Source organism: Pyrgilauda ruficollis, unplaced genomic scaffold (assembly GCF_017590135.1).
Source record: "Pyrgilauda ruficollis isolate IOZ18807 unplaced genomic scaffold, ASM1759013v1 scaffold29, whole genome shotgun sequence".
Taxonomy (NCBI): domain Eukaryota; kingdom Metazoa; phylum Chordata; class Aves; order Passeriformes; family Passeridae; genus Pyrgilauda; species Pyrgilauda ruficollis.
Window position 1 is genome coordinate 9,158,960 of NW_024524266.1, and position 24,437 is coordinate 9,183,396.

General features: G+C 39.1%; 1 protein-coding gene across 1 annotated transcript; it reads left to right on the forward strand.

The window, feature by feature from the left end:
* Positions 1-24,196, forward strand: TXLNG (taxilin gamma). Its single transcript, XM_041472358.1, has 10 exons — positions 1-153; positions 8,575-8,887; positions 9,599-9,690; positions 12,947-13,117; positions 13,887-14,081; positions 15,471-15,590; positions 16,595-16,669; positions 19,212-19,304; positions 19,828-19,923; positions 20,922-24,196. Exons 1-10 carry the CDS (start codon positions 49-51, stop codon positions 21,240-21,242), a joined length of 1,581 nt encoding a protein of 526 aa, XP_041328292.1. The 5' UTR covers positions 1-48; the 3' UTR covers positions 21,243-24,196.
* Positions 24,197-24,437: the final 241 nt, after the last annotated feature.

Sequence of the window (24,437 nt, forward strand, 5' to 3'; positions counted from 1 at the left end):
CTTCCGGTGCCCCGCGCTCGGCACTTGTTTGGATGCTGCCGTCACATCATGGCGACGCGCGGGGGCGGCGGCGCGGCGGGACCGACCCGGCGGAGCTCGAGCCTCAGCGGCGGTGGAGACGCGGCGGCGGCGGCCCCGAGCGGCACCCCCGAGGTGAGGCGGCGGCCCGGTCGGGCCCGGCGGGAGGAAGCTCCACCTTCCCTGCCCCGCCGGCTCGCGGCGCCGCGTTCCCCGCCTGCCCCGTCCCCACGCGGCCGCCCGGCCCGGCAGCACGGGGCAAAGGCGGACAGTGCCCGCGCCGCCTCCGCCGCTCCGCGGAGCCTGAATCTCGGGCTGCCCCCGAGGCCGGACCCGCCGAGGCACCCGCGGGCGTGAGGTCCTGGCGCGGCCCCCCGGGAGGGGCGTTCGCCCTGCGGGGTCGGGAGCGGCCCCTCGGCGCTGCCCGAGAGCGGCGGGGCGGTCCCTGCCGAGCGCGGGCCGCCGGGGGCGGCAGCACGTGGCGGGCCCGGTGCGCGGGGGGCGGGAGCTGCGGGGCGGGCGGGGGTGCCGCCTCCCCGGGGTCCCGCCGGCCGCCCCCCCGCGCCCTCCCGGCACGGCCGGGGTGCGAGGCGGGAGCGGACGGTGGCTCTGCCCGCGGGGGTGGCGGGAGCGTTTTCTTAATCTCCAAAATAGTAAAAAGAAAACCGCAAAAGACCATTTTATTTATTTTCCCGTTTTCTGCTGAAACCACTCTGAAAGCAGGGCTGTTCCCGGTGATTTTACAATAATTTCTGGTTGCAGATGCATGTAGGAAAAGCTTAAAATACCTGTGCTTGGTCACCCAACGGCAAATACTTAAAATATGCTGTAATTCACTGCTGTGTGTAATATCACCGGCTCGGTGTTTTATGTGACAGAACTGCCTTGCTAATCTCATGTGCTTCTGAAGCATCTCATCCTGTGCCCTTACATAAATTGAAGTGGCTTTTTAGTGGTAACTTTTTTTCCATGGTACAAAGGCTAGCATCTCAGAAATAGTAACTTGGTGGTGGTGGTTTATTTTGGCTGTTAAAAAGGTCTACGAAGCTATGGAGCTAGTTTTCTTCACTGAAAAGCACCGTCCTCTGCAGTGTGGTTTTTTTTTAGGTCTTTACTAAGAAGTAACTTGTAAGTAACTTCGGTGTCTATTGTGAAAGCAGATGATGATGATGTTAAAAAAAAAACCCTGTGTTCTGTATTATTTCAAATACAGTCAAAAGGAATTTAATTATTTTAAAGAGGTGAAATATGGCAGGTAATGTTAAGCAAATTCTCCATTCTCTTGTAGATTTCCCTCCCCCTGCCTTGATATTATTTTTAGGTTCCTTGTGACCTGTTTGCATTGGGAATTCAGAACTTGTCTACCCTGCTTTTTCCAGAATCATACTGTGGGTGACTACAAAACTATTAAGTTTATAGTAAAGAGGAAGTGAAGCCTCATTGGTGGAAGTGATTCACTAATGATATACTAAATATTTTCTTAATTAGCACCTGTCTCAGATGTTTATATTAAAAAAGGTCTTGTTAGATGTGCAGCCCTTTGTCCTGTGGGTAAATGCCCTGAAAACTTCCATATAAGCTTTGGATTCCTGCAGTGAATTTTTTGCTAGAATTACAGGAGGTGTTTGTCATGAATTTTTTAGGTTGTTTTAAGAATCTCTGGCAAAAGTAGATTTTATATAAAAGCAAAAGCGTGACAGAGTTGCTTGGCGAGGTTCACTCTGCTACTTACTGTGTGGTTAAAGCATGCAGTGGAAAAAAAAAATCTATAAAATCAGTTGATCTAAAACTAAAACCAACCAAAATGATCAGCGTGGAGGCCGGGGATGGGAAAAGGGTAAGGACAGGAAAGGGTAAGGATGACAAGAAATAAGGGGACCCTCCTGTTGAGTCACACGGTTCAGAGTGAATTCCCCATGCCAAACTTAGCCCCAGGCTTCACTGATAGTTGGGCACAAAAGCATTTGAACTTAACAGCACTTAATCGATGCCTCCAGTTAACCAATTTAACAAAAGATTCTGTAGAATTTACGATCAGTGCAACAGTAAGTCACAGGCCTCACTCACTCACAAATATAAAGCACTTAAGAATCTGAGAGCAGCATTTACAGTACATTTGCTATAGCATGTTTACACTAGACAGACTTGAAGAGTGTGTACCAGGTGTATATCTGTGAAAAATTCCCCTCAGATCCAGGGAAGTACTCACGGTCGATGCCTTTCCCTGTTCTCAAGGGACAAAGAGCTGAGCCTTGAGGAGTGGTATCAGCCCAGGCTCCATCACCAGCAGTTGGCAGTGGTCCTCCAGGAATGGCTAACGTGGGAGTTTGCTGGGTCTGAGAGCTGCCCCCCCAGAGGGAGATGCTGGCCACAGCCTGCCATAGTCCAGGGGAGCTCAAGGGATCTCACTTCAGACCAATGTTTGTAGGGCTTCAAGAGAGGAGGGCTTTACTTGTAATAATTTTTCGTCCTGGTTCAGATTTGGGTTGGTAACTTCCCTTGAAAGTCCTGTAGCAAAAATATTGTTCCACATGGATGGTTATTAATGTAAAAAAAAAAGTTTTCAAGGATATTTGCTAAAAGCCATGAGCTTTTTAGGCATCACTGTTTCCTGGGAGCAGACAGTGTTTCTGATAAGCTCCAGATAGGCTTTATTCCTGGGTGCTGTTTGTCAAGGCCAAGGCCTGATACTGTGGCCTGGGGTGGGGTTATGAGATGCACCACCACTGTTTTAATGTCTTCAGCTAAGTGAGGGAAGAGATGGGTGGGGTTTTTTCCCATTTGTGTTTGAGGTAAGTTAAAAAGCTTTTCTTAAAAGCAGGCATGTCATCTGTGTCATGAGGTCACTGAAAGAGCAAAAAAACCCAGTGTGGTTAAGGGTAAGCGGAAGAAGTGAGTGCTGTAAGCAGGGGTCATGTTAGAATGTTTCTGAACTAATACTGAAGACCAGGCCTTGAATTATAGGGCCAGGAAACTTAATGGTGGAATTCTGCTAACGAAGAGTCTGTCTTGACTTTTATGAAACTAAAATACAAATTTAGGAAGTAGGTGTTTCTTAATAGTTGTCCTACTGTGTTGGAACTTCTAACCTTGCAGTGCTTTGAAACTAGTGATGAGCAATGCTGCAGGTTCCTCTGTCCAGTGTTTTGAAAGTAGATAAATGAGTGCACAGAACATAGTTTTCAATGTAATAACAGAATGTGGTGAAGTGTTTGTTTGAAATGACTTTCAGATCTCACAGCTAAGATCCTTGTTCAGTGGGGAAGCCACCTCAGAGGCCATTAGGTTTGAGAAAGGTATAATTAGACTGTGTGATCATTCAGGTCAATGAGCACAGTATAGAGAAGTATTGCATAGAGAAATAACCTCAATAAGCTAGTCTTGTGGTCAGAAGCATCTGAATAATTGTATCTAGACCAGTGGATGAAGGTGCACCTGCTATAAAATTCAAACCCAAATTTTGTGACATCCTAAATGGTGGTTTTCATGCAGAAGTTGTAAAAAAAAATTATTACCAAAAATGATTACTTTATTTAACATAACTGTTGAAAAATCTATTTGAGAAAAAGTGTATTACATATATGTTTTCAAAATAAGCTTTTCTGTGTTAGCAGGAAAAAGTAAATTGCTGCGATGCCAGAAGCTTAATATTTGTTATGAACCATACCCATTTGTGATAAATACGAGTTACCTTTTTTGCTGCAATATTTTTTTTTCTTACTGCAGTTGGTTAGGATAAGGGTTGTAAGGCTTTTATGGCCAATTGCATGTGAAGCAAGTTTGGAAATGTAGTCGCCTGAACAGTGTTATTCAGATTATCTCTTTTGGCATCTGATGTTGAGGAATTGATTATATATTTACTTACATAGTTAGGTTGTCATCACAGTTGTGAAAATCTTTTTATGTTCATATGCTTGTTCCAAAGCTTCCTGGATATTTCTTGAACCTATTAGCAATTCCATAGGCTAAGGGTGGAAGAGTCTTTTCACAGCACAGTCCAACTGCTGCTATGGGATATGTAGGAGTTGTTTTCATAGATTCATGCTAGTGCTTATGTTTCTTAGGATAATTAGCTAACATACAGGATAAAATCGATTATGGTGCAGCTACTAATTATGGGATTTTTTTATTAAAAAGTACAGAAAAGTATTTTCAGGTGATTTAGGGAAAGATTGAGTATGCACAGGAGTATGGAATACAGGTAAGCATGGTACAGTAAGCACAGTATATGGTAGCATAGTGTGTAGCATAGTGTGCTGTAGACTTGTGTAGGTAGTAGAACAAAAAAATAAGTGGGTTTGTGATAGATTTTGGTGTGGTGGTAGGACAAGTTCTGTAGGACAAGTGTCTGTTCTGTCCTTATGTGCAGTGTGAGTTCCTGAAGCTAAACTGTTTGAAGAAGAACTGGCTTAGGCTCTTGTGATCATAGCCATTTTCACATATGGAGTATCTGTCTTGTATGCTGATCTTTTAGGTATGAAATAAGGTAGAATTTCCTTGATGTGCATCTTTTTTGATCGAGGTATAAGCTGAAGGAGCAGAGCACAAGACTGACTGAAAACTGGGATGAGCTGGAGCAGCGTTGCCAGTAATTTTCCTACAGTTATCTTCAGGTGGTTTGTCCTGTAATTCTTAAGTAGCTTGAAGATGACATGCTTATTCAGAAATGTCAGCATCTTTGTAATAGCTGGTTTCACAGCTAGGTAGGTTGCACATATCTTGGAGTTTTGATAAGTTTGTGATCTTATGAGTTTGCACGTTACCTGTGCAACGTACTCTTTTTGCCTCTCTGTAAATCTTTCTAGGCATGTAATAGTCTGACTCTGGGTTGTCAGATCAGGAGCCACCTGTGGTTGAAGATGGCTGGAAGCTGAGAGAGCATGGTAGCAGTTAGAAAAGGTAGCGGCGATTTCAGTAGAAGGTCTTTGCTGGGGTAGTTTTTGTTTTGGTTTTATTCAGTCAGTACTGAATCAGCACTATTATACAATGTGCTGTGGGAAGTCCTCTGTTCTGGCTGGAATGTTAAACTGAGAAGTTCACTAGTCTGATGAGCACACATTTGAAAAGATGAGAGGTAAGAGTTAGGGTTGTTCTCACAATTGCCTCAGTAAGGAGGGAGCAAGTTCAGTGATTAATGTGGGTTAGTACTTAACATTCTCAAAGTGTTGTTTCTTATTTCTATACTCCAGCTTGAAGCTTGATACAGACCAAATCTGAAACCACCTGCAGTTAAAGTGTTTTAAGAATAGCATTGAGTGTAAGAAGGCTGTTGAGACTTCTGGCTAATGGTTTTACTATCTAAAGTTACAGCTAATGTAGAAAATTCTTTGTTAGTCATAATCAGGAAATCATTTGTGTTTGTGGCCGCTGTCAGGCAATAGCAGACTTTTGTTTTTTAAAATGAAAATACTTTCTAATTTAGGTTAAATAAGTTAGAATTTTAATATGTTGTGCCACTACTGTCAGATTTGCTAAAACTTACAGGCTACAACTTGACAGATAGATTGAGTTTTAACTAAGAAGGAAGGAGTTTTTGTTTGGGGTTTTTTTGTGTGTGTATGCTGTCAGATTGTTTTAGCTGCTGGTAGAACCACTTTTTTGAGTGCAATGTTATAGTCTGTGGTCAACAATTTTTAATCATATTTAAGATAAGAAAACTGGATATTTTTGCAAAGCCTGCCTACTGCTGAACGGAGCTTTGCTTTTGCAGGGAGCTTATTTGCTTGTCAGTATTCTTGGATTTGTTCCATGTTCATGTTTGGAAAACCAAACGAAGGCTGACAAGTTCTGTATATTTTCACCATCTTTATAATTTTCAAATGTGTTGGAGACATACAGGACACTTGTACACAAACCTTTTTCTTCAATTCAGTATTCTGATAGGTTATTTCTGCCTTTTCTGTTAGACTTCGGAGAGTGAGTCTGAAATTCTAAAAGTCCTTGTGGCTTTTTTGACAAAGAATAGAGAATACTCAGTTTAGAAATTATTATTGTCAGTAAAAAATTGAACTGACACCTAATTTGACTTCAACAAAAAGCCCTACTGAATTAATGAGGTGGTGGTGCTCACTTCCTGAAACTTCCAGATGCTTTAGAATATGCATGTGAATTGCCAGCTCTGAATTGACGTTTAGGTTACTGTGATGGTTTGCTCAGAAAGAGATGGGCATTTCTCTACTTACTGCTCACATGTATGCCCCTGCTAGTAGTTGTTCTTTTTTTCACTGGAAACAACAAAACAACAGAATTTTCTCAGGTAAAAACCAGCAAAATTTTTTTAGTTGACTAGGTTTGAAGCAGTCACAAACTGCTCACAAACGTGGTCTTGTTGACGTCCCAGTCCTTCAGTAGCCAGAGTTAAGTGTGTACCTGTGGTGAGAATAAGGTATTGTGTGTTTAGTTCTTGTGCTCTGACTGCAGTTAGATTGGCTTTTAATTTTTAGAGACTCTCGTGCTTTGGCTTCTTTCCAATCATCCTGCTTCCACTTCTGTTGGCAGGGTTGCCTATTGCTGTGCAGTGAACTGAGTTGAGGAACTGATCTGGCTGTAAACTGTGTTAGAACAAGTTGCACAAATGTTATTGCTAGGCCTGAGGAGCTTGGGCATTGCTGCTGTTCAGTATGTGACTGCAGCCAGTCAGGCCTTCTCACCTTCTGTTGGAGTTGCTGGCAATTTTGTGCTCTGCTTTCAAAAAACTTCCAGAGTCTCTATGGATATCAGGAAGTCTGGAAATGCTTAATGCTTTTGGGTGCCAAACCCAAAATTTTGAAGCAAACTTTCTGTATGTTTTGCAAGACTACTTGGGTGCAAGTATCTGAATCAGAAGTTCACGTTCTATACTAATAAAAAAACTGCAAGTTTCAGCTGTTCCCTTGGTACTGCAGGTACTCTTGGTATCATGTTGTGTTAGAATAATCTTTCTTGTCTTGTCAGCTTAATGTGACACAGTGTCTTCAGCTTCTGTATGAATCCTGGGTTTTAGACTACATCTGTGCCATGGTTTCAGCCATTGGTACATACAGAGAGGTGAAGTGAGTTGTGTGTTTTCACATTTCTTGTTCTTTTGTGTTTATTTGGCTGACCCTAGAGGGGTAAACCTTTCCTGGAAGATCCACAGTTTAGGACAAGCCAAGGGGAAAAAAATGGGCATTTTACAGATGACTTTTTAGAGGTGTAAAGTGTTGTAATTGGTTATTTGTTCCAGCAGTTCAATTACTGCCATGACCTTTGTAGGCATTTATCAGTACGTTGCCTGACATGGTTAGAGAATAAAACTGCAGTGCATTTATGTTTGTCCATAAAGCATGTGCATCATTTCCACACTTGTAAAGTGAATATTCCTTGGAAAGTCAAAAGTTGCTTCTTAATGTTTAGAGATTATTTGGAGTTAAAATGCTTATTGTCCTTTGAGAAAGACACTGTGTGAAGTCCATCTCCTCAAGAATTAATCCACCTTGAGATAAGGTCTAAAGAAAGGGACTTGGCTTTAAGAATAGAGAACAACAAAGCCGTTATGCATGAATATTGCAAAAAAAGATGTATTTTTTAAATGATTTTTAAATAATCTTTTCAAGCATGCTAAACAAATTTGGAGTTGAAATACATCTCACAATATATTATGAGTGTTGGCTGCATTCCTTTGATGTTGGCTAATTCCTTTTGAAGAGGAAAACAGTCCTGTGCAGAATATAAAATCCAGTGCCAACCCCTGGTTTTAATTAGCACATTTTTTAATAAGAAAATGTAAGGTAATCTGATATTAATTTGTGCTTTAAGAGCGTAACTGTGTATAAACAAGCTCTGTTTTTAAAATTCTTTGTGATTTTAAGGAAATTTACGTTCAGTCCACTGAAAATAAGTCAACATGAATTTTGCTTTGGCAATGAGTTCAGCTCTGCTTATCGTGCTTTTAACTATCCATATATGTTGTATGTTGGGATTGCAAATGGACAGAAAAAAAACACCTAACCACCTTCAAGTATTGTCCTAGGTCCCAGCCTCTGCAGGGTAACCAAATGAACAAAACAAAACCACACCCAACCAAACACTCTTGCAATTCTGAATCAGCCTGAAATATTTGTAGAAATTGAGAATGTTGTTCCTGTGTTTGAGAGAGAAGTCTGGAGATGCTTAATAAACTACTCAGTATTATATAGAGAGTGTGGGATATTCTGCTCTAAAACATAACCATGTCACAGCAGTGTTATAAAACAACTGTGGTGGTTAACTTTTTGTTTAAGTGATTAAACATTTAGCATTTTAGGAAATCTTTAGAGAGAGTTCTCTTTAATTGAGCAGAAAGGATGTATTCTTAAAATCATAGGCAGTAGGAGTCCAAGCTTGAAGTCAGTTAATATTTTGGCATTGTGATTGAAGTAGTTCAAGCTCTTGCTCTGTGCCGTTGAAACACTTTATTTATGTAGATTTCATTAGACTTCTTATCAGGGTTTCTTTTTTGCATTTTACCCTTTTTTGTCCACGGAAAAGAAGGGTGGAAGTTACCATTTTAAACACATTTGCTTAACACAAATCCACTTCCTGCTTTCCATTCTGAAGGTGGTTGGTGGTGCCATGGAAGAAGCTGGATCTCGAGAGATGGGAATGAATAACCAGGATCAGCTGGTGAAGAGCAAGTGCACGGAGTTGTCTGATACAGCGTTGCAGTATCCCCAGTCCAATTGTTACAGCCTGGAAAACACTGGCGCCTTGGAAGAAGCCGAGTATATCACAAAGAACAGAAAGCACCCGGGGTCCACGGGCTGCTCCCAAGAGTCCCGTGAGGAGACTCCTGGGAGAGAAGAAGCCCGTACTGATCCGCCTGATGGCCAGCAAGATCCAGAGAGTGAAAAACACAAAGAGAAAACGTTGGGTGTGTTCTCTTTGGCGTTCTAATTTTTAATATAATATTTTTAGAAAATATTTATAAAATATTTATAATATTTTTTGTAAAATAGCTATGGATTTTCTCCTTATCTTGAATTTACTCTGTAGCCAAAAACTTGTCACCCGTAACAGGATATTTTGAGAAACTGTGTGTGCACTTCTACTTGGGAAAGACAGTTCTTAATGCATATGTAAAACTCCTTCAGCTGGCAATGCTATTTTTACATGAACTTTAATAATAATGTGGTAATTGCTAATCAACTTTTTTAACTTTCTGGTTTAAATCTGGGATGGCAGTATTCAGTGCTGCCAAACACGGCTGATAATTAAATTCTAAATGCTTATTAAGAACATACCTGCCAATACTTAACCTTCTAGATGGCATTTTTTTTCAGATTTTTTATTATCTGTGCAATTCTAAAACAAAAATATTTTTGTGTTATTACATTAAAATAATTTTTGCTATCCTGGTTGTGGAATGGCAAGACAAATAGGATAAGGCGAATTTATTCTTGCTGATGACATCTTGTGATGACTTCCCATTTGTCATCTGTTAGGATTATGCAGCTGTCAAACCAGGGAACAACTTAAATCAGGCTAATTTCTCATGGATCTATATTTTACTTCTAAGGACAGGCTGCGTTTCTGGTATATGGTTTTTCTTCCTCAGTAACATTGTCTGTCATCCATTTCATAGGAAAAGAAGTGTTATTATTAATGCAAGCCTTGAACACACTTTCTACTCCAGAAGAAAAGCTGGCAGCTTTGTGCAAGAAGTATGCTGATCTGGTAAGTAATTTGTAAAGATAGCAGAAGTTATTAATGTGTTAATATTAACTATGGAATGCTACAACAACAAATCAAGGACATTTAATGATTTTGATTATTTTACAGTGTTGGTAAAAAAGACACTCAGGCTGACTGAGTATTGCTTCATCCAAACTTTCTTGTAGTTATTTCACTTCTACATGACTGCCCAAATCCAAAAAAAAGCAGGTTTTGATAACTTGGTGTTGAAGCATAATACTAGGATTAACAGAAAAGTTGAGTTCTTTTGGGAGTAATTGATAATGCTTTTGTGCTAGTGTTTTATCATTTTAGGATAAAGGGCAAGAACATACTATCATACAGAGATTTGGGGGGGATGGAGAATGTTCAGTTATATTTAACTCTTTAGTGGTTTTTCAGAAATGTAGAGTGTTGGAAAGATCTAGGTTTAATTTTGCTTTGTGCTTTCTGATGATGTGAAGGAACAGAAAGAAAGGGTTGCATTTCTTCAGTAACAAACAAAAAAATAAGCAGTTCTTAAAGTGCATTCCCCCCTCATGTTGGTAATTCGTACTCTAAAATAATTCATCACAAAATTGGGGGTTAGAGGAGAGTGTTCATAAGTTTACTTTCCAGAATGGTCTTGGAGATAACAACACTTGACTCATTTTTCTGTAGACAGGGAGAGACAGGAATGGAAAGACTGGAGATCTTACATGTATGTTTTCCCACCGTATTTGTAGTTATAAAATGAATGCAAACTAAAGAGATTACAAAAGCCTAAGTTTTCTCTCTGTAGCTGTCAAGTGCATCATATGCAGATATTTCTGAAAACGACACAATGGCTGCACAATATGACATTACTCTTCTGAAAGAATTTTCCTTTGAGATTTATACTGTCTCCAAAACTTTGAGGATGATCTGGCAGGTGGTCTTTTTACTCACAGAGGCAATATTGATTACTTAAGAAGAGACTTAGATTAGTTCTGTTATGGAAATCCTGAGTCCTCCACGGAGGTCTGTTATATTTTTGCTTGTTTTCCTTGCTCTCTCTCATGTGCTCTCGGTTCATGTGAGTGCATTTCCTTTAAAACCAACATCTTCTCTAAGAACTCACTTTCTTTTAAATGAGAAACAAAAATAGTTCTGAGTTGTAACTCAAGGATGGGGACCCCATCTAAAAATGAGCTTTGATATTTTGAGAGAAAAATGCAGTAGGTTAGTTGTTCCTTATGAGCAATTACTCGTGCATGTGATGCCTTTTATATTTAAGCAAACAGCTCCTGTGTCACCTCACAGTGGTGATGAGCGCCTGCATGAGGAGCTAGGCCAGTATGAATCCCTCAATTCTGCAGAAAGAAAAGAGTCTGCCCTATTTCAGTTTGAGTTTTATTATTACTGGAACGATCTCAAAACAATTAGGGAGCAGCTGGACCAAATAAATTGTCATCTCCTTGAAGAAGTTTGGTAGTCAGATGAGATGTGTCCTTGTTAAGGTTTTTGCCCTCCTAGGAGGGGATCAATAGACTGTAGGCAGAGTAAGCATTCACAGTCGCCATCCTAGAAAACCACCTGCTTTCCTCATTATGCTCAGAATGGCTGAGGAGCTGGGTGGGAGCTTGCCTGGATGTAAGGAGAGCTCTGTTTCAGCTAAGTGAGTTTGAGGGATGCCTCTGTTCCACTTAGAATGTTTAGGTTGGATCTGATTGTGTTCCTTTTAAGATGCATTCTTTTCTTCATGATAGTGATGGAGAACCACTGGCACAGGTATCAGCTTTAATGCCAGCAGAGGTTTGAACTGTTTATGACAGTGCACCTACAATGCTTTTTTTCTTTTTTTAAAGATTCATCATCTTTAAAGCTCACTGTCAGGTTTTTCAGTGGTGTCTCATGAAAAGGACTGTACAATGAAGGTAGGAATGCCTCTCTCCTGGCAAAAGATCTTCCACAATTTTTTTCCATAATTTGGAATCTATCAGGAGATCAGCCTGTGATGCAGGAAGGTTTGCATCCTTGGTGATACATCTCACAGTGGCACACTTTTGCAGGCCTGGAGTTTCATAGGTGTGCAGACAGCACAACCACTTGAAGTAGTGTTTTCTGGCCGTGCAAGAAAAGGGCTTTTTGTGTTTAGATGTGAAAATACGCCCTTAATATTCCATTTCCCTAAACTGCATTAAATACACATTTAATTTACTGTTGTCATGGAGGTCCTTAACTTTATTCTTTCTTTTGTGCTTCAACATTATTTTGAGCTCTTTCAGAAAACCAGCATTGTATTACTCTTCTGTCATGGTGGCGTTCCACATTGCCAGCTCTCTTTTCCTGTGGTGTCCCAAGGCTGAGGCACTGTCTAATAAGGAACAGTGTAACACTTAACATTGTAGCCTTCTTTGCAAAGAAACAGCCTCTAAATAATATGGTTTCTCAGGGAGCCCAAAAATCAGGTATAATTAATATCGATGAGATATTAATGCAAGAAACTTCTCTTCACTGGATATTCATAGAATAGATTTTTAAATATGTATAGAGTTTAGCTGTGTCATCTACCATGTAAACAGCCTGAAGGAAATAGAAAAAAAAATTGCTGCAAATGGTTGAGACTGCAGATCTCTTAAAGTCTGGACTATGTAGTTGTAATAGTAACTGACTTGATTTGTCAGGGCTGCTAGTTTCATCTGTTCTTTTCTGAAATATGAGAATTCTGAAAATTCTGAGAGTTTCTGAAAAATTCTGAAATGCAGAATTCAACGAACTTGTATCAATTTCTGCTTCCCTTGGTAGGAGCTCCCGCTGACAAGGAGCTCTGTACAGTTCTGTGGTTTTTCTTTTTGATAGCAACAAGACCTGTTGGATAAAAGTTGTGTGTACTTTCAGGATAAGAGTGGGAAAAGCTGTGACTTGTTGAAAAACCAGTCTCAGTTGGCTTTTAATTGTATCTGCTACATCTTCCTTTCAGAGGGCTATTCTTACCCCTGCAGATGAAAGCAGGCTGATAGCTCATAGTCAACAACAGGTACATGCTGCCTGTTCCTTGAAGGCAAATGTTGATTGGCAAATGGAATTTGCAAATTTTTATTTTCTGTCCTTATACATTAGAATTATCTGGATGGATGATGTCAGTTTCTCTTTAAGATCCAACTTGGGGTTTTAGTGAAATTTTACTTCCTTGTTTTCGTCCAAAATGTTCAAAAGTTTCTTCAGTGTGCTCATCTAGATGCATAAAGATGGTTTGTTTCACCTATGTTTATTTGACAAATTTACTCTGTAACTATAGTTGGAGGAGAGCCGAAATGTTCAAAAGCAAATGAAGATACTGCAGAAGAAGCAAGCACAAGTTGTGAAGGAGAAGGTCCACTTGCAGAGTGAGCATAGCAAGGCCATTTTGGCACGTAGCAAACTGGAATCTCTGTGTCGGGAGCTTCAGCGTCATAACAAAACTTTGAAGGTTAGTTTATTTACATAAGTTACAGTGCTGCTGGTGATGGAAATCTTACAGATCCTGCTTAAAATCAAGACTGCTGCTTTTTTCCTTGTCACTTTGTCCATTACCTGTATGTAGATGAGTGGCGTGTAGTGTAAGTGTAGCTGTTTTTAAGGTAAGGATTGCAGAGATACTTAATTTGCTGATGTCCCTTTCCCCCCAAATTCTTACTCTTTCCCCCCAGTTCTTACTACTTGCAGTATTTGATCTTGTCATATTTGTTTCTGGGAGCACTGCTGATAACTACTGAAAAAAATAGCACAAGTAAAATAATAGCAGCGTGAAATGACAGGGTAACCAAAAAGCTTAATTCTGTCAGAATGTAATCGATGGGAGTGAAATGGAAGAGAGCCAAGATAAGATAAGAATCTGTGATTGCTGTAGAAAATTGCATTATAGTATCAGTGCTGGTTTTTTACATCTGGATAATACTGACACTTGCAAAGGTACTTATGTAGCATCTTAATACCAGCCTTTGAGTAATGTTGGTAGTGGTAAAGACAAAATTTTCTAGAAGTTTTGCAATTTCTAGATTCTTTTTTCCACACACTTCACACGGGTAGTCAGCGAGGCATATTATGATTGTGGCTTATGTTAGTTCTAGCACTCTAGAAATTGAAACTGTACAGAAGTGAATTACTGCCATTGTTTCTGACTCAAAAAGTGCATGGTTTTACCCGAACACTTTTAATATTTTATATTTAAATATTTTATGAATATTTATCCATAAAAGGAAGAAAACATGCAACAAGCACGTGAAGAAGAAGAAAGACGGAAAGAAGCAACTGCACACTTCCAGATCACACTGAATGAAATTCAGGCTCAACTGGAACAGCATGATATACACAATGCCAAGCTCCGTCAGGAAAACATTGAACTGGGGGAAAAACTGAAGAAACTCATTGAACAGTATGCATTGCGAGAAGAGGTGCTTACAGTACACTTGTAATGGGATTTTATTAGTTCCTTGACTGTAAGGATCAGATAATGAATGAAAAGGGAGGAAAACCCCTCATGTCTTACAGCCATTTTATATATAGTTTTTTGTAATTATTCTTTTTACTTCACTACTGAGAGAAATTTAGTAGCTGTTTGGCTCCCCGTCTGCCCTTCCTGACTGCTTTTGATTATCTAAGTTCAAGATGCATTGAAGAAAGTCTTTCACAATGAAAGTAATCAAATAGAAATAAGTTGTCCAGAGATAGTCTAAAGGCAGAGATTTGACATACTCAGAGCTCAGCTGGGTAAGGTGTGAGTAACCTGATCAGGCTTTGAAGTTGACCCTAGTCTGAGTGGATTAAATGGCCTCCAAAGGTTACTTCCAACATAAATACATACTAATAGTTGAAATTCTTCAGAATTATAATGGAAGGGGATATAAGAGTTATTCTGTCTTATTTCTTCCATTTCATTAAGGTTGGGGTCTTTGGGGGAAGACCTTTGTATACATAGCTGCTCTTGTTGGCACAGAATCGAAGTAAGCTATCATGCTTTAAGAGCATATTTGGCCTGGTGTCACGGAAATGTCTCTACTCTACGGCTAACTGAGCTGTCTTTAATTGGCACCAGGCTGTGAGCTAGCTGCTCTAAGCTACAGTGATGGAAAACAGCCAATTCTCCTTGTCCAAGAAAGAACCGAGCTGTGTGGAGTTCTACAGCTAAGATTAATTGGCTGGTTCTTAGTTGGCACAGGAGGTTTGGAGTATAGTTTCTCAACTGTTTCTAGAATGTTGGTTTTTTGTTTTGTTTTTCATCTGGATCAGTTAATTAGAAAGCTCTCTGTAAGGTAATTCCCTACCTTTTGTAAGCATGGAATGTTTGTATCTACCTTGAGACTATATGGAGAAAAGACTGGAAGGTGCCTTGTGCTACTTTATGGATGGAAGTAAGCCTGCAAAATGCAATGATTTGTGGGATTTCATGAGCTAAATTTACTGTTGTTGCAACCTTTGCTCATTTTGAACTTTTGTAATGATGAAGACTAGAGCTTTTAGAAGTAACACAGTACAGATTAGAGGTAGATAAACCAGCTTTAGAAGCAAGGATGTAGACTTCTTTTTACAGGATTTTTGAAGTGTCTGGTGTAATGTGACTGATGGTATTGTACCAACTTAATGAGACAGGCACCTGGCTTCCATGAAAGACTAAAAAGGGTGTATGGAGATCAAGGGGGGAAAAAAGGCATGTAAAACAGTCTTTCACCACTTTGTCTTTTGCATGAAACTTTTGAACAATGTGCATCTCCCCAAACAGTACATTGCCTTCACTGACCAGCAGACTATATGTTTGGCTATTATGATTTTCTTTTTCCCTTCAGCATATTGATCAAGTGTTCAAACATAAGGAACTGCAGCAGCAGCTTGTGGATGCCAAACTTCAGCAAACTACCCAGCTTATTAAAGAAGCAGAGGAAAAACATCAGCGAGAACGGGAGTTTGTAAGTGAACTCTACATATGTTAAGAGAAATAAAACCCACCAAACCAGACTTTTCCTGATTTAAAGCAAATACAGCAAATTGAGAGGACCATCTTTTGAAAGTTAGGGTAGATTTCAATAAGGACACTTGAGATTTAAGTTTTGTATATGATGCCTAGATTATTGATATCTGTGCTAACAGGCAAGTAATGGTATTTGTTTGCATTTTCTCAGCAAATATGCTAAATATCATTTAAATTTCTCTTAGACTGGGGAACATGCTGTGAAACACGGAAGGTACTTTCTGCAGTCAAGGGTTATAACCTCTGGTTTTGTGCTGTAAGAGATAACAAATACAGAATAAAGCACTTTTTTTTATTTGCACTGTTTGCTCCCCCCTGAAATGTGTGATGTTTTATTTGTATGTTGATAATCAGCAGTATACTTGCAGTCTTCTGAGAAGTTTTCTTCCAATGAATCTGTAACTTCTAGGAAAAAAAGCCTTGTTTTTTCTGTATAATCTTAAAATGACCATCTAGTGTTGGATTCTTCTGGTTTTTTTGAACATAATTTCTGAGTCGTAAGCTGGAGAAAATCCCTTCAAACATGAACCTACAAAATGGTGTCAAGTTGAAGTAAAATTGGTTTGAGGTAGTCTGCAAAGATAATATGGTGACTGGAGAAATGAAGGTGGAAAATAAATTAGGCTACAAATCAGCTACAAATTACATGCAGTTTGTTAACTAACTATTCATAATTTAGCAGTTCAAACTTGCTAGAGAAATAGAAATATTGACTCATGTTGCCAGTTAGAGAAATGTTTCAGTAAAACTCTCTGCATGACATCACATACTTTAAATTGTGTGTGTGAAAATGTAGTGCAGTAATAAAGCCTGTGTGAGAAAATGTGGTTGACTAGCCCTTAGGTGATGTTAATGTTTGTTCATTTTTAATCATAGATTGAGTTAAGACATTTTTGGGAGTACTTTTTTTTTCATTATATGGCTTTTTGCATTGTTTTTTAGCTGCTAAAAGAAGCTACAGAATCCAGACACAAATGTGAACAGATGAAGCAACAGGAAGCTCAGCTGAAGCAGCAGGTATCTTTTCTTAATGGAGAGACCTTCAGTAGCAGTTCCAAAAAGAAAATACCAAGAGATTTGTGACTATAGTGAACATAAGACAACATCTGAAAAAACTTAATATTCGGATGCTTATGAAGAGTACTTTGTATTTTTTTAAATAAGTTTTAAATTTAATTTCCAGCAGGTAACTCTTCGGTAGTGAAGCATGAAACATAAATTGTAAAGAACTGATGTTTTGTACTTGCTGTTTAATACATCTGGAGAGTACCTGGAAGATGCTCAACATTGAATTTCTGGAATTAGTGCTCTTCTGAATTAATAGTGTTAATACTACAAAGACTAGAATGTAGGAAAGTTTAAGAAGAAAAGTTTAGGAAAGCATGGCTTCTCTGAAAATACTGGTTTTTTGTGACTGTAAAGAGTTGTGTGGTGATTTTTACTCAGGCAGGTTTTAGCATCTGTTTCTTGCTGTTTCCATCACCACCTGTTGTGGAGGATTGGGAGCAAGCAATGTCTTGTTTATCCCTGTAGTTATTCAGATTTAGTAACCTGACTATCTCTGTCCACAGATCCTGCTGTTTTCAAATTATTTTCTTGTTGTAATGTAAATACTACAGCAAAATCCCCTCTGAGAGAGGAGAAATGGTCTCTGGTTTTTGTGCTTTGGATCGCTTTCAGTCATTGACTGCACATGAGCTCAGCACGAGGCACAGAGAAATGGCAGTTTGAGCCAACACCAGAGCAGTGGGAAGCAGTAGCTGTGCTCTTCACTGTGTGTCTGTTACTGCTTCATTTGAGGTTTTGTATGAAGTCTCTGTCCTGGTTTCAGCTGGAATAGAGTAAATGTGTCTATTCTGTGTTTCAGATTCACTGTAACATTGATAGCACACAGATGTTTTGGATGTTGCTAAACTGTGATTTCTTTAAGTCAAGGGCTGTTTTATGTCTCATGCTCTGCTAATGAGGAGGTACACAAAAAACCCAAAAAGACTGGGAGCACAACTGGGACAGGTGACCCTGGCCAAAAGGCCAAATGGGTGTTCCAGACCAGAAAATGTCATGCAGGCTGATGTCAGCTTGGAATGGGATCTGCTGTTGGGCAGTAGGTGGTGAGCAGCTGTGTTGTGCATCACTTTCTTTTCTACTATTGTTATAATAACTTATTATTACTGTGTTTTTATTACTAATTTTTTTTTATATTACTATTATTACTTTGTTTCAATTACTAAACTGTTCTTACCTCAAACTACAATTTTGATTCTTCTCCCCATCCCACTGGGGTTCGGAGTGGGGATGAGTGAGCAGCCATGTGGTGCCCTAGTTGTCTGCTGGGCTTAAACAATGACAGTGTCTTTGAAAGCTATTCCATGCCCTTTTTTCATACATACTGTACCCAGTTCTTTTCTAGCCTTTCCAGGAGTTAGGTTTAAAGTGTGTGTGTATGTGTGTAGTTAGATGTAATCATACACATCTCCATTGGACTTGAACACAGGAATATCCAGATACTTCCAAATAGGTTTTTTACCATGCTTAGTCTTTTATGATTTTTTTTTCCAAGTTGGTTACCCTTTATTTAAAATCTCACTGCCTCTTTTGTTGTTTTTAAGTTACAATGGGTATAGTTAGTGGTTTCTTGGGGCCAACAGATTTTTTTTTGTAGAATAAGATGAACTAGAAAGTTCAGTGACAATAATGGCAATGTGGTGACAAGCTAGGCTAATTCCTGTTATGAAATTCCCTTTACTAATAGAGCAAAGCACAATATTTCTATGCTCCTAATTGTATTGTCCTGCAATCACCATGTAAAAATTAAGAGAACCTACTACTCTTTACTGAGAGTAACAAGTTACTGTAAAATGGTCATGTATTCCTAGAACATCAAATCACACACTGATTAGGAATAATTTTTTTAAACTATGTTATTAGACAGATTTTGCAGTTCTTTCTCGGTGATTTACCTTGTGGTGCAGGGCAAGAAAGTCTTCTGTAATTGAATTTAATGCTCTTGACTTTTTAAAGTGTAATGCTCTTCACTGTTCTGTGAATTTATTTTCAATATTCACTTTCCTTGATTTTTGTTCACTGGGCAGATTACATTGGTTGTGAATATGTATTTTGATTTCTGAAATCTGTCCTGTTTATTTTGTCCCAGCCTTGGTTATTAGCTTTGGCTGGTTAAGGTGGAAAGGTAGGTAATTCCTAAGTTTTAATTTTACCAACCAGGTGCTGAATTTCCTGTATCTGTATATGTCCATAGAACTTTTTTTTCCACTGGGGAGGTAAAAATTAGGTAGTAATGAACTGTGATGTCTTCCAGCATTTTATTAAACATAATATTCTTTTTACTTCAGAATATATTGCTGTTCTATAAGCACAGAACTCTACTTCACATATAATTTGAATAGCAGGTCTGTGTGTTCCTCCAATGGAAATTGTAGCATAGTTTAAAAAATATAAGGAAGTTAATGTTTTACTATTTCTAGTTGCATATATAGTCTACATATTTTTGTATTTGTATACACTGTTCAGATTAATGTCCCTGCCTTTTTTCCAATAGCTTTCTCTTTACATGGATAAATTTGAAGAATTCCAGACCACCATGGCAAAAAGTAATGAGCTCTTTACAACTTTCAGGCAAGAAATGGAGAAGGTATTTATAAGATTACCTAGTTTCATAAAAAGTAATATAGAAATGCATGCTGTTAGTGGCTTGCATTTTAGATTTTATAAGTATTGGCCTTCTGAAAATATAAAGACTATTTTGACAATTTAATGTGGATCATAAGATAGGGTATTAGAATTGTGGAAGAGAAATGTAATTTTTTTTCTGTATTTTAACATACTTAAGTAATACTTAAATTGTAATTTTAGTGTTCTACTAAATACTGGTTCTCATTCTCTTTGGCTGTGCTTATGTTTTAAAACTTATTTTCCTGAAGATTTTTATTACTTGTACTTGAAAGCTGATAGTCTGTTTCTTTTTAGACTCAGTATTGTTTTCTTTGAATGCAGAATCTGTAGTTTTGGGGTTGATTCTGTGCAGAAGCACTTTCCCAAAATAACTTGTTCAAACTGGACTTGGAAAGTAATACGAAGAAGTCTAATTAGTCATGTAAAACCACCTACATTGCAGCACAAGCCACAAAATTAAATCTTTTCTTTATCTTTTGTAGATGACAAAGAAGATTAAGAAACTGGAAAAGGAAACCATTGTGTGGCGTACAAAATGGGAAAACAACAACAAGGCTCTTCTGCAAATGGCTGAAGAGGTAACCACCTTTTAAACAGCAGTGTAGTTCAGCTAGAGCCTGAGTCCTAGAGAACTTCTGACAGTTTGTCAGTTTTAGAGAACTGGAAGCAATACACTGTACAGTCTCCTCTTGGGCTGTCTACATTATGTTTCATGTTATGTAAGTTATTGTCCTCCTCAGGCATGGAAAATGAAAGGCTGCTATGTAAATCTAAGCTGATGGCACAAGAAGAAATTGAGCCTCGTTATTGCTTACTGTTTAATTGGTGGGATGTGCATGAAATCATACAAGCTGAAGGAATTGGCTGTATTTCAATATGCTGAGCAAAGTTCAGCCAATGCTGTGGTAGAAGTCTGTTTGAAATGCACAAGGCTGACATGAAGGAAGTAAGCCCTGTGCAACAGATTGATTGCTTTCTTGCATTGCTGCTGCTTTTGAGGTCACAAAATGCCATTACTTGCTTGCAGTCTGGCAGGAGCTGCACAGTGCAGCTGTGCCTGCACTGTCCAGGGCCTGTCCAGGTCTGTGAGGTCTGGCCTTGGCAAACTGTACTTGGTTGAGCTGGTTCTGCTATAGTGCTGTTCAACTTTCCCTCCTTTCTTATAAGGAGCTAGTTGAGAGCCCCAAGCATGGTACATTCTGGCCTGGATTCTGCAGATGGATTGTGAATTTCTTATTTCTGTGCCCTTCTCCTTCCTATAGTTGCCATTATTTGGGTTGTAGTTGACAGTGTTATGGGAGTTTATATTAGGGTCCTGGTTGATGCCCAGCCCTTACTTATAGCTAGCATTAAGTGGTTATGTAGTTCTCATTGCTTGTTTTGAAAGGCATCCATTGGCACTCCAGCTCCTGGCTAGGTGAAGTATTCTGAAGAAATTGGCTCTAGTTCAGCTGGAATTTGGCCTGCTGGATTAATTAAGACTTAATATTCAGGATTAAATCGTGGTGATTCTTTTAATTAATTTAAGGGGGGGAAATGGTTGTATCACAGAGTTTTTATTTCCTTTGTCCTTCAGAAAACAGTAAGAGATAAAGAATACAAAGGCTTTCAAATAAAACTGGAGCGTCTGGAGAAGCTCTGCAGGGCCCTTCAGACGGAAAGGAACGAGCTGAATGAGAAGGTGGAAGTGCTCAAGGAGCAGGTTTCTCTTAGAGAAGCAGATGTGGATCTGGCAGTGCAGGTGTTGCAGTCCTGCACACTCAATTCCCATGAGGAGCTGGGAACTCCCATTGACATGGAACCAGGAATCCAACCCGGTGCGGAATCACGTGCGGGAAATAGCTCAGAAAAGACTGTCTCAACAAGTCCTGTTCCTGGCACTGAATCTGTAGACTAAAATGAAGTGTAAACACTGTATTGAGAGATATATTTTGTGTATAACTTTCTCTGTTGGTGGTAACTATTTGGTTTTGTGGTGAAAATTTTCTTACTTTTTCTACCATATCTGTATTTTCTTAGAACTACTGGACTTATGTGGTACAGGAAGCTGCATAGCAGCTTTAAATAGCTTAAACTATAAATTTTCCACAACTGTGTTGCACATCTGCCTCATTTTTTAGAAGAAAATATTTTTCCATAAAAGGATGCATGTGTGTTTCCTCCCCACAACACCAATCACTGTCATGGAAGACTGTGTACAGACATGATATCGTTTGGGGAAAATGGTGACAGCAGGTCACTCTTTTGTTTTAAAGAACAGCACTCTAGTTTTGTTCATTGATTTGCCACTCAGTATACTAAATATTATCAATTTTTCCAGTAAATTTATCTACATGAGGATGTCTAATGGCCAGTAAAAAAGTCAACTTTCCCCCTATACATGTTTTCATGCATATGAATGAAAAAGTAAAGGCCCAGAATATAGTTTAAAGTATTTTTAAAGGGTTTTATGTACTTCGTGGTATGAAATACATTAACTTGCAGCTGGTGAAACAGGGTGTACATCTTTTTGCAGATGTCTCAGGGTTGTGTTATAAAGGTTAGTTTGGATTATTTGCCCTACCTGTGAACATGTTAAATATAAATGTGTGGGAAAATGTACAGTGATGCCACCGAGTGGGATTTTGCAGCTGTGGAGCCTGTTGCACAGGTGCTGGTCACATTCTTCCCCCTTAGCTGCAGTGTGTCCACCATGTGGTTATCCTATCCTGACTAGAGAAGTCCATTCATGTCTGAACAAACCTTTGGATTATCTGAAGAGCTGGAAAATAAGACACTTCCTGCTGGAGGTGTGGAAGACAGGAGTCTGGCATATAGACTTCCTCTAATAGCCGGGTATGCAACGTATTTAAGTGTTAGTTAAGCTATACTGGTTATAATTGACCATGAAGATTCAGATATGTCTCCTGAAGTACAACATGGAATTTCCTGCACATTCAACCTCAAAGCTGCACCAGTTGGCTGAGTGCCTTTCCAGTCAGGTTATCTGGTAAGGATGGTACTTCACATTCTTACACTAACATACCACAAGCAAAGCCCCCTTGTTAACCTGAAACCATATTGTATTTTCCTAGAAAATTTGATATCCAGATTGTGACTTCTTTTCTTGAAAGAAAAGGAACTAGGACCAACACTTATTGTTTGACAAGGCAATGTGATCTAACTACATGCTACCCCTAACTTTAGTTCCCATGCATTTACTTTCTAGTTTTGGCTGCTGTCATTTTAAGAAATATGAACATGTGTAGCCTTTTCTGGTACTTAAAAGTTTTTTGCACTTACTTGGGAGGGGATTTCTGAGTCAAGCACATCTCAACAAGCTTCCTACCCCCATTGCCCTTGGCAGTTCTGTGGCTAAATTACTTGAATGTTCAGGCTGCACTGAGCTCCCAGTCCTTTTCCTGTAGTAATGTACATTGAAATAACTTAGCTGTCTCAGAGAGAAAGGTTATGTAAGGCCTAATACATGTGTTTTAGCTCATACCACTAAGAGGAACTGTGCAAAACTTACATTTCTGAAACAGAGCAAATGGGAAGCTGGCCATCTTTCTCCTAGATTGTGTGGGTTTGGTGTTTGTGGTCCAAGCACAGTGCAGGAATGAAAAGAAGGTAGCAATGAGCAGTCAGGTAAGCTTTAAAGCTTTGAAATGTTGATCATGCAAACCATATAGCATAAGAATAACTGGAAAGAAATATTTCAGACTTGCTGTTCAAATTACTTGCTTCATAGAATCAAGCTTGAAAAAACAGGTGTTGTGAGAACTGGTTTTCAGCTAACACTAAGTATGATGTAATTTTCCTGAGGAAAAGCGAAAAACTTTGTATCTGGTACATCATTCCCTTGGCAAGGTAGGACATGCAGTTTTCTATTTTTACAATTTATTATTTGGACATTTGTATTCTGAACAATTCTTTCTGTAGTGCTTGTTTTACATGGAGGAAAGAGTGAGTTTTTGGACCCTGCTGCAAGAATAAATTAAAGGGCTTTTAGAGACACGACAGATGTATGCAACAGCAATACAAGTATCTTTGACACTGGCTAATATGTAAATGAAGCTGAATGCCCCAAGACAAAGGTTTTTACAATGGGGATATTTTCTCTATTTTCTACCCTCAGCATACCCTTATCATAGCAACTTATCTGGCCAAGGCAAACTGTACTTTGCTTCCTGAAACCAGTCAGTGAAGTTTCATGCATTGATTAAAAAGTGTTGTTTTAAAAAAAAATACAAACTGATGTTAGGGATAAGCTCAGCACTGTCACTGATCTGCCATACTGCAGGCTATTGCACTGCCAGGCTGCAGCCAAAGGGGCTCCAGTAGGATTTTTAAGTAAACTTGTATTACTGCCTTTCTCCCACTACTACAGACCATTTAAGCTGGATGTAAACTGATGTAGCCTGAGGTGAGTGTGTCTAATTGTCAAAACTGGGGCCTGATCAACAGTTTCACCATGATTAAGCTGCAAAAAGCTAAATTGTATGTGATTCAAGACCCAAGTACGTGTATACATACACACGTAAGTTAGGGCTGTATCTGTATTGTTTTGTCCTTCCTTTCATTACACCTGGTTATGTTACAGTTCAATTCTCAGGTGTTGCAGAAAATCTACCTCTTTGGACTGTAGATGGAAATAACTGTGAAAAAAGTGATGCAGAAATCTAGTTTGTGCTAAACACACTGCTTTATTTTTACAACCCATGTCTGCTTTCATGAGGAAAAGTGATAAATGAACAGGCAGTCTTTGTTTTGCTTTTCAAAAACATTTTGTAGAGATTTTTCACTAATGTGAATCTGAAATTTTATCTACTCAATTCTGTATAGATTAAGTAAATAAGTATGCTTAATATATTGGACTCTGAGTTTTTCTTTAACATCATACTCATGTCTTCTAACTGTATCTGCTGAAATTGTATTTATTTGAAAATTCAAGAATGAAAATTAAAAGACATGACATTTGATTTCAAGCATATTGTTGGAGGAGCTGCCCTGGGAGGGGGCTGCTCTGGGGTTGTGGCAGTGACTTGCACATTCCTGGTGCTGTCTGGTGGGAGCAGCCCAGGGCAAGGGGTGAGGAGGTGCTACACTCTGC

Bases quoted from the DNA above. Each gene is read 5' to 3' on its own strand.
- TXLNG (XM_041472358.1), top strand. From the start codon at position 49: ATGGCGACGCGCGGGGGCGGCGGCGCGGCGGGACCGACCCGGCGGAGC. The intron at 13,118-13,886 runs GTTAGTTTATTT...TATCCATAAAAG, and splicing joins GTCATAACAAAACTTTGAAG to GAAGAAAACATGCAACAAGC. The intron at 15,591-16,594 runs GTAAGTGAACTC...ATTGTTTTTTAG, and splicing joins ATCAGCGAGAACGGGAGTTT to CTGCTAAAAGAAGCTACAGA.